At 38.5% G+C, this 11344-nt stretch overlaps 1 protein-coding gene across 1 annotated transcript; it reads left to right on the top strand.

The window, feature by feature from the left end:
• The first annotated feature begins 372 nt into the window (after nt 1–372).
• On the top strand, nt 373–3681 carry LOC131225686 (trans-resveratrol di-O-methyltransferase-like). The gene is made up of 2 exons (XM_058221262.1): nt 373–1149; nt 2818–3681. Exons 1-2 carry the CDS (start codon nt 373–375, stop codon nt 3118–3120), a joined length of 1080 nt encoding a protein of 359 aa, XP_058077245.1. The 3' UTR covers nt 3121–3681.
• The last annotated feature ends 7663 nt before the right edge of the window (nt 3682–11344 follow it).

Raw genomic sequence — 11344 nt, 5'->3', positions numbered from 1 at the left:
TCTCTAAGATTTTACAATCCTAACCATTCGATGTGTGCCGAAAAAATGAATGGTTAAGAAAGATAATACAAGAAAGATTCACATTCGACCAAAAAAAAAGCCAAATATGCTAGAGCTAGGATGTTCCAATCATAAGGTGGATGCTATCCAGGGTGAGGTCCATTTCTATCAACGGTTTAGATTGCTGAATCACTGGTCCTGCTTGTACTAGCTGAAAGCCAAAGCATGCTGTATAAAATCTCTGCCACAGCCTTGTATCTTACCTCTATATATATATGTGGGCGTGATTACGTTCACAAGCAGAGCTTGAAACGTGAGTTACGTACGGAGAGAGAGAGAGAGATTCCAGTAGTTTGAAACGTGGGTTTGGTGATGGCACTCATGCAAGGAGATGAGACCCATGAGGTGTTGAAAGCCCAAGCCCATGTATGGAGCCATGTGTTTAACTTCATTAATTCCATGTCCCTCAAGTGTACCGTTCAACTTGGCATACCTGACGTAGTCTACAACCATGGCCATCCCATGACGCTCTCCGAGCTGGTGGCCGCACTTTCGATCACTCCCGCTAGAACGGCCCATGTGGGTCGCCTCATGCGTTTGATGGTCCACTCAGGGTTCTTCGCCATACAAAAAATCAACAATGATCAAGGAGGAGATGAAGAAGGGTATGTGCTGACACCTTCTTCTAGGCTCCTATTGAAGAACACAGCAACGTGCATTTCGCCGTTTTTGATGACGATGCTAGACCCTGTTCTAGTAACCCCATGGCATTTCTTGAGTACTTGGTTCGTAGGGGACGATCCGTCGCCCTTCCATATTGCACACAAGGCGAGCATATGGGATTGCGTGTCCCAGAGCCCTGAGCTTAACAACTTCTTTAACGAAGCCATGGCTAGCGATTCTCGGCTAGCCATGAGCATTATTGTTAAAGAGTGCAGTCCGGTCTTCCAAGGGTTGCGGTCGTTGGTCGATGTTGGGGGTGGCACAGGAGCTTCTGCCAGGGCCATCGCCAACTCATTCCCACACATGAAGTGCACCGTGTTTGATCAACCACACGTGATTGCAAGCGTGCCAAATAGTAATGACATTGATATGGTTGGAGGGGACATGTTCGAGTCCATCCCTTCTGCGGATGCAGTTTTCCTCAAGGTATTTAGTATTCCTTACTGATCTTGACTGACGACTGTTAGTAGTGGGACCGCCACCATATATATTGGTGGGCCTTATATCTAACCATTTTTAGTTGGTATTACCTACGATTACAAACCCTATATGCACATGCAGGATGAGATTCTAGCTTACTTTCTGAGGAAGGAGTGGACAAAAGGAGATTTTGGAATATTCAGTCTCCTTTGATTGAGTGTTTACAATAATCTGATTGGTTTGCTTTTTTTACGTGGGGGATTAAGAAACGTATGTCCCACCTAATGAACAGTTTAGATCAGTCAATTGGATTCTCTGATGCAACAAAAAGCCCCATATATAACTAATATTGCTCACTCTACAATCTATATACCGGTGGGAGAGATGATGGTGGCTCTCCCATGTCACCGGATTATGGTGGAGTCTTCTATCCACCGCAGCCCTGGCCAGGTGACAGATAAATCGGGACGATCCATCTCCTTTCCCAAGTTATGTATCGTAAATGGTTCAAAGTACACATTCATCACATGATCCTAGTAATCTGATCATTGGCTTTCAGATGAACTGTGGAAGAACATCTAATGTCAAAATAAGGCCGATCCATATGGTATGGTGCAGGCTAAGCTCTTTACGATAGGGCAGATTGTCGGATGTTCATTTATTTTAATGGTGTGGCCCACTTGAGCTTTGGATATGCTTCAATTTTGGATTCATGCTCTATAATGATTTGACTAAATGGATAGACAGCGTGGATAAAACACATACATCGTTATGTGCCTGTGGAGTCCCGTCACTAGGGATATCGGTGGTGTTGGGGTCACGGGGCAATCCCCTTCGTTCATGGATTGTCTGGACCCTTTTCCTACCTGCTCATCTCTCTGTCATCCAATCAGAAGCTATGGTCATCCAACAGCTGATTTTGGACTACACCCTATCCATGGGAAACGGATTGGCTATTCCCCCTGCCACGGAACGGTGGCCGGTGATCGGTGCTACGTGGGCCCCCACAATGATATATGTTTTTCATCCATTACGTTCATCCATTTTTACAGATCATTTTAGGGTTTGATACCAAAAATGAGAGGGATATAAATCTCAGGTGGACCACACCACAGGAAAACAATAGTGATTGGATATCCACCATTAAAATACTCCTAAGGCCCACTGTACTGTTTATTTGACATCCAATCTGTTGATTAGGTCATGCAGACCCAGATTAAGGGAAAAAAAAAAATCAGCTGGATCCAAATCTTTTATGGCCCCCAAAAAGTTTTAAATGCTCAACGTTCATTCAACACTGTTTCCTGTAATGTGGTCCACTTGAAATTGGGATATACTCATTTTTGGTCTCATACCATAAAATTATCTAGAAAAATATATGGATGGAATGGATGAAAAACATACATAATGTTGGGGCCCACAGAGCACCGATCACCAGCCATTGGCTGGTGGCAGGTGGAGTAGCTAATCCGTTTCCCTATCCATGATCAAGTTCGCCAGATGGAAGGTGCAGATTTCAAAAGCGAAGACCACACATGCCAACTTTGAATGCCTAATTAATGACCAAGCTAACACTTATAGCACTAGACCCTCTCTCTTCAAATCATCCCATCCATTCAAATCTTAAATTGTGGCCAACAATGGGTAATTAACAATCACGACAATGGACTGCAGTGGATTTTACACGACTGGAGTGACGAAGACTGCGTGAAAATACTGAGAAGGTGCAAGGAAGCGATATCTTCTAAAGAAGAGGGTGGGAAGGTGATTATACTAGACATGGTTGTGAACATGAACAAGGACGATTACAAGACGACGGAGATGCAGCTCTTATTTGATCTGATGTTGCTGGTTCTCCTCTGTGGGAAGGAGAGGGAGGAGCACGAATGGCGAAAGATGTTCATTGATGCTGGTTTCACTCACTACAAGATTACACCTGTCCTTGGTACGCGGTCCATTATTGAGGTCTATCCGTAATTATTTGATGGTTTGCAGTGTTTAGCTTGTTGCTAGTTTGAGTATTTCTAGAACAAGAACACCTTTGGATTTATCAAATGGTGTCTATGTATCGAGCTTGCAAGTGATGGTCATCTATGTTTGTGGACGTGTTTAATCCTAGTGTTATTCTATGAAATAGAATTTGTGGTTAGGATTGTTGGGTGATTTTTTTTATTTTATTTTTTTCTCTTTTTTGAAATGGCCAATGTATGGTTAGGCACAGTGGATGAATAGTTCAGATTATCGTGATATTGTTGGATGTTGGTATGCTTCCAGTTAAAGGTTACAAGGGTGGCCTATGTTAACACTATGTTCATTTTATTTTATTTAAAGGAAGGTGGTAACACACAACACCAGGAATTTTTTTGAAGCGTAGAAAAATTACAAAAGAAACTTCCGGTGGGCCCCTAACAGAAATAAATGGCCGCACCTATCATATGGACCAGCAGACCTAAAACCAATACAGTACATGACAGCTAAAGGGCACACATCAACCCCTAGAAAAAACTACTACCTGCACAAAGGACAGAAAAAAGGAAAGAAAAAAACAAACCCACCGACAAAAAACCAACCACAGGAGAAGACACCGCCTCGCTCAGGAGCACTAGCAGATGCATGCCCCTGGCAAATGAAAAAGTACGACGCTAAGATTATGTTAACTTAAATTAAGGGATATTATTTTATATGTATATTTATGAGATTTGTAATCCCTTCAATCAAGGGAATTAGATAGATCTTAAAGGATATTATTTCATGTATATATTTAGGAGATTTGTAATCCCTTTAATCAAGGGAATTAGATAGATCTTTATTTTATTTTTCTGTAATTTAGGATATTAATTTGCTCTTATAAGTTTATATATAGCAGTTCATTTTGACTGTTGAAAATAACACAGAGAAAAACATAGATTTTTCTATAAACTGATTTTTCTCATGGTATCAGAGCGCTAATAATCTTGTTGCCTCTGTAAATCATTTCCACCTACTCTGATCACGCTATGTCTACGTCTGCGATTGGTTCTGCAGATCCTTTTTTTCTCCATCCTTCTGATCATCCTGGTATGATTCTTGTTCCAAAAGTCTTAGATGGAACCAATTATGCTATATAGAAGAGATCTATGCTGGTAAGTCTCAGTGCTAAAAACAAACTGGGGTTCATCAAAGGAACAATTTCCACCCCAAATGAAAAAGATCCAAAATACTCTTTATGGCAGCGCTGCAACGATATGGTGCTTTCCTGGATATTTAACTCTCTAAGTCAGGAGCTTACAAACAGCGTACTCTATGCTGAAACACCTTAAGAGATCTGGACAAATCTTCAAGAACGATTCTCTCAAGGTGATTTTTCTCATCATTTCAAACTCAACGATCTATTGTTGAATTGAACCAAAATCAAGAGTCAATTTTTTCTTACTATACAAAGATAAAAATGTTGTGGGATGAGCTAACTACCTATAGTCCTTCAATCACGTGTACTTGTGGAGGACAAAAAGATTTAAAAGAAAAAGAAGAAAGGATTCAGCTGGGACAATTCCTTATGGGATTGAATGAGACATACTCTGCTGTACGAGGGCAAATCATGTTAATGCACCCTTTACCAACTGTCAAAAAGGCATATTCACTTCTATGTGAAGAAGAAAGGCAGCGAGGACTTACTAAGGCCAAGAGTACTGATCTCATTCATGCTATGAGTATCAAAACCTATGACAACTCTAGGGAATCACAGTCTGATGCTCAACGGCAATACAGACAGTGGTCATCCTCTCATTCCAAGTCACATGGCACCAGGAATCTCTGTTATGTTCTTATTGTGAGGGCACAACTCACACTGTGGATCATTGCTACTACTTGAATGGATTCCCAATTGGTCACATGCTCCATGGCAAAGATGTCCAGCCACCAAATCGAATAAAAAAACATGCTGCACATCAAACCAGTACCGAGATGCATCAAGACTCAATCAAAATACCAACAGAGCAGACCCCTCAATTCACCTCTGAAGAGCTTGCCCAAATAAAAGCCTTTTTTCCATAATGGTAAAAATTCTGCCAGAGCAAACTATACAGGTATCTCTTCCCCTTTTTGCTCATCCTTTAGTATCCAAAAGACATCCTTGAATCATTAGATTATTGATAGTGGTGCAACAAATCACATAGCATCTTCAATATCTAATACCTCTCCTTTATCTTCTCAAGTAACCATGCCTAATGGTGCATATTCTAAGATAACTGACATTGACTCCACACAATTCTCAGATCATATGCATGTTAAAAATATTTTATATGTACCATCTTTTCATGTCAATTTACTATCAGTGAGTCAACTTACAGCTGCCATGAATTGTTCAATTCACTTTTTTCCCACTTTTTGTATATTGTAGGACCTAACTTCGAAGAAGATGATTGGATTGGGGAAGCAGCTTAATGGCTTGTACTACTTTGTTCCTCCAATGAAGTCTGTACCAACTTCTTATCATGTTGATTCTACTATAAACCTTCCATGGCACAAGCGGTTAGGACATCCCTCCAAGGCACCTTCACAATTTTTGAGCCATATTATTCCCTCATTTGTATTTGATTCTAAACATTCTTGTGAAACTTGTCATTTGTCTAAACAAACACGGCTACCATTTTCTTCAAGTTCTATTCAAACTTTAATTCATTTGATCTTATTCATTGTGATATCTGGGGACCCTTTCGTACTGCAACTCATACAGGGGCACATTATTTTTTAACCATTGTTGATGATTATACTCGATTCACGTGGATATTCTTAATGAAATTCAAATCTGAAATGCAATGATTATTAAAAACCTTCATCTCTTTTGTCAACACTCAGTTTAATTGCCAAGTTAAATGCATTCAAAGTGATAATGGCTCAGAATTCATCTCCATAAAATCTTATTTTTCCAACCTTGGCATTTTATTTCAAAGCTTTTGCCCATCTACACCTCAACAAAATAGTGTAGTTGAACGAAAACATCGACATCTTTTAAACATTGGCAGGGCCTTAAGAATTGATGTTATTCTTCCCTTGCGTTTTTGGGGGGAGAATTTACTTACCGCTGCCTATCTTATTAATCGTCTTCCTACCCTTGTGCTATGACATAAATCCCCATATGAAATGTTGTATAACAAACCACCTATCCACTCTCACTTGAGAGTTTTTGGATGTCTTTGTTATGCAACCAATTTGCAACCATCTCACAAATTTGACTCTCGCGCTAGAAAATGCATCTTTGTCGGTAATCCTGTAAGCCAAAAAGCCTATCGCTTATATGATCTCAACACTCAACAATTTTTTTCAAGCCATGATGTCATTTTTCATGAATCATTTTTTTCCTTTTGTTGCTCCAAAAACCTCACTAGAAAACATTGTTTCCCAACCTGAGATATCTGAATATATTACTGATTCACCTCCACTTACAATTCCTCCTGTTTCTTCATCATCCGAGATCACTCTTTCATCCTCTCCTTCTCTCCTTCTTCTTCTATATCTCCTGCTGCACCTCCTCTTTGCAGAAGTGAACGTGTCAGACAGCCATCCACCCTCCTTCAAAATTTTTATTGTGGACAAGTTAGTACAACGCCATCAACTACAACTTCAAAACAAGCATCTTTGACTAAGTCAGGTACTCGGTATTCTTTAAGTACCTATCTTTCCTATGATTCTTTATCTTTTGCTTATAAACACTTTGTTAATACCATTTTAAGTGTCCTAGAACCCACCTCATATGCTCAGGCTATCTTAGATCCCAAATGGCAAGAGGCAATGCAACGTGAACTTAATGCTCTCACTACCCAAAAGACATGGTCCTTGATTCCCTTGCCTGCTGGTCATCGCCCCATTGGCAGCAAATAAGTCTATCATATCAAATACAATTCCAATGGCACAATTGAATGCTACAAAGCTCGATTAGTCGCTAAAGGATTTTCGCAACAAGAAGCTTGGATTACACCGAAACATTTGCTCCTGTTGCCAAGTTAACCACTGTTCGTTGTGTTTTTGTTGTTGCTGCTGCTAGACATTGGCCATTGTATCAAATGGATGTGACCAATGCCTTCCTACATGGTGATTTAGAGGAAGAGGTGTACATGACTCCACCACCAGGTCTTTGTCGACAGGGAGAGAAACTAGTATGTCGACTGCATAAGTCTCTTTATGGGCTTAAACAAGCCCCTCGAAATTTGTTTGCAAAATTTTCGCATGCTATCAAACAGGCTGGCTTTGTTTAATCACATTCAGATTATTCTTTGTTCGTGAAGACTAAAGGCTCATCTACAACTATAGTGCTTATCTATGTAGATGACATAGTAATAACTGGAAATGATGCAACTGCTATACAAAGTCTCAAACAATTTCTTTATCAACAATTTCATATTAAAAATCTTGGTCTCTTTAAGTATTTTCTTGGGTTGGAAGTTGCAAGGTCCAAAGCAGGTATTGTTATCTCTCAACGAAAATATACTTTAAAGATCATAGAAGATGTTGGATACTTAGGTGCTCAACCATCAAACTTTCCCATGGAAATGAATCTGAAGCTCGCAGATTATCAAGGTGATCTAATACATGATCCAGCTCGCTATAGGAGATTAGTTGGACAACGAATCTATCTCACAATTACAAGGCTAGACATTACATACTCAGTTAATATATTAAGTCAATTTATGCATGCTCCAAGAAAGCCTCACTGGAATGCTGCTCTTTGCATTATCAAATATTTGAAAGGCAGTCTTGGTTTAGGATTGTTGTTCTCCTCAAGCAATTTCTTTGCCTTAAAGGCTTATTGTGATGCTAATTGGGCAAACTGTCCTATGACAATATGATCAACTACAGGTTATTGTGTGTTCTTAGAGAATTCATTGATTTCATGGAAAACAAAGAAGCAGAAAACAGTTTCAAGATCATCCTCAGAAGCTGAGTACAAGTCTATGGCAGTGGCAACCTGTGAGCTAACTTGGCTCAGATTTTTGCTCAATGATATGCAAGTTTCTACAGGACCAGCAATGTTACTATGTGATAATCAAGCTGCTCTCCACATAGCAGCAAACCCAGTATATCATGAGCGCACCAAACACATAGAACTTGATTGTCATGTTGTAAGAGAAAAGATACAAGATGGTCAGATTATCACCAAATTTGTTCCATCTCATTTGCAGCTGGCAGATGTTTTTACGAAGGCTCTTGGAGGAAATGTGTTTAAAGAATTAAGAATCAAGTTGAACATGCTGGATATACATGCTCTAACTTGAGAGGGAGTGTTAAGATTATGTTAACTTAAATTAAGGGATATTATTTCATGTGTATATTTATGGGATTTGTAATCCCTTCAATCAAGGGAATTAGATAGATCTTAAGGGATATTATTTCATGTATACATTTAGGAGATTTGTAATCCCTTCAATCAAGGGAATTAGATAGATCTTTATTTTATTTTTCTGTAATTTAGGATTTAATTTAGGATCTTGATTTGCTCTTGTAAGTTTATATATAGTAGTCCATTTTGACTGTTGAAAATAACACAGAGAAAAACATAGATTTTTCTGTAAACTGATTTTTCTCATACGAAGTAACAAAAAGATAATTACTGTCTTCCTCAAGTAATCAAGACCTTAAATATATAAGGTGAGTTTTTGAGTATGTTAAAAGTAAGAGAGAGAATTCAAATATTTTATTGCATGATAATCTAAGATTATTCAGTTACATCACTTTTATAAATGACCAAAACCTTAAGGGGCATTTAGATTGTAAGTTGCTTAAGATAAGTTACTTATGCCACCTCTCTTTCATTTCTCTTGTGCCTCTGTTCTATATATATATATATATATATATATATATATATATATATATGACAATAAGGGTGTACCCACCCCCTTTTAAGGTGAGATTATTCCCTAAGGATACACATTATTCCCTAAGGATACACGTAATTTAATAGAACTGATTAAGTACTTCTAAGTAAAATTTTTTTTTTTTTTTTATAACTAATCGTAAACCCAACTTACTTTTCTAAAATAAGTTAGTTATATTGTTGTAAGTAGAAAAAGTAACTTATTTGGTAGTATCCAAATGGGCCCTAAAGCGAGTAGAAATTACTTGAAATAGTAAAATCTTCCTAGTTGACTAAATTTGTCAAAAATAGAAATGACAATAAGACCGTACCAGGCATTCCTGATATTATCGCAAGCAACTTTTTTTTTTTTTTTTTTTAAAGATGAAAATCTTAAAACTAAAAAAAAAAAAGGGAGATATGATGAATATAAAAATTCCAAAAAAAAAAATAGTAATTTTTTTTTTCTTTCTAAAATCTCAATCTTAATTTCGAAGACATGCATTTTCTTGCAAAATGGACTTTTTCGACTGACATAGCAGGTTAGTTGACCTTGAATGCACCATTACATAAAGATCGATAAGTCATGCGCTTTGTGATGATACTCGAATAAAAGTTATGGTTGTTTTACAGAATTTTAGGGATATAGAAATCCATAAAAAACTGTTCTTGCATATACAAGCCATCAACATTGAGTTTAAAACCATCTCTCACGGTCAGAATCTACTTCACACAAATTGTCTCTTTCTTTCTCGGATGGGCCACATGGACCACCGGAACACCCAAATTTTGAATGAAGAGGGAGGGAGCAATCCCGAGCCATCAACATTGAGCCTCCAATAGCTCTTAACCTGCCTTTGGTTATAATTAAGGATGACTCCAGGCGGGATTCAAGCTTTTGTGTTCAGCCCACCCATCCCATAGGATGAGCAACGGCAAAAGACCCCAAAGCACGAAGAATTGCATCAACTATCTCACAAGAGAGAACAATGCAATAAGAGTAAGTAAATCCTCATACTAATTAATCTAAATTCATCATTATCTTTCATAACTTCTAATCTTTACTATCAATTTCAACCAAATATTGAAAATGATAAAATACCCTTTAATTTTATTGAAAGCATATACGTCTTCAGAAATCGAGTATGATCACTTAATCAAATGATGTTTGAATTGCCTGGTCATGGGCTCATTGGAAAATTAATTTAACAAGCTTTCAAAAGAACTAGTTTCCCATCATTTTGCACACCATTGATCATATCCTAAAAGTGAGTAAACCAAAATAGTAATTAAAACATTAACTCAGCCTAAATAACAAAGGAGTAGGAGAAAATTTAACTAAAAGAAACTATATGAGTTTACCATCAGTCAACTACAAGACTCCTCATGTGGGGTCTAAGAAGGTGGGCCACTCTTCACACGATCTCGATCAGGGTCATCTAAGCATAAAAACCGACAAATACATGATTCCCTGAAAATCTGGGTAGTTGAATTGTTTGATTGCAGGCAGTATGAAAGCAGTAGCGGAGATTGACTTCGCCCAAATGCTGCCTGCATCAAGGGAGGCTTATGGATTAGGTCCATAACCATTCATTGCAATCGGCATGGATATAAAAAGTTTGAGGTAATGCTAGTTATTTGTGTGTAACTACAATGCGCCTGTGTATTAACTGTTATACTTGTTGTAAAACAGATGTCTTAAATCTTACTGCGCCGCTCAACTAATTGAAGGTCTCTTCGACTGGTCAAAAACAGTTCGACTTAAAGTTCAACAACAAGGTATTTAGGATTTTCGGGATGCTCGATCAGTCGAAGGGGTCCTTCGACCAGTACCGCGTCGATTAGACCATGAGACTATCGATGCATGTACTGCGTCCAACCATTGACAGAGACCATGAGACGACAATACTGAATATTGAACGGTCGTGATCAATGCTGGCTAAATTACTGGGTCTAAGAAGACCATCAAACCCGAATTCAACAGTCTAGGATGTCATGGGTCGGGCCCTACATTTCCAAAAACACATGTTACAACTACCCGTGAGCATGGTTTTTTGACTCAGATGGACTCATTCAATCCTAAGTTGAGTCATGACTCGACCAAGTCGGGTTGACTCAGATGAGGACCATGTCATCCTCTCTTCTCAAAATACTAAACCATGGTGCTGAACAGGAGATCGGACTTAAACCAAGTTCCAATCAACTGAGGCGAGTTGCATACCATCCATGCGTCTTGAGGCCGTTTGTATTTTATTCGCTGAGTCAAGTTATTTTGATTTAAGTTGGTTTTAGTTTGTGGGCTTGTGGCCCATCCTAACCTAGTTGTGGAATCATATCCTGCCATCCAAGTTGTGTGGCTAAATGGGGCCCACT

The sequence above is a fragment of the Magnolia sinica genome, chromosome 14 (genome assembly GCF_029962835.1).
Source record: "Magnolia sinica isolate HGM2019 chromosome 14, MsV1, whole genome shotgun sequence".
NCBI classification, from domain to species: domain Eukaryota; kingdom Viridiplantae; phylum Streptophyta; class Magnoliopsida; order Magnoliales; family Magnoliaceae; genus Magnolia; species Magnolia sinica.
Note: the sequence above shows the minus strand (reverse complement) of the source record. Positions and strands in the feature narration are given on the sequence as shown.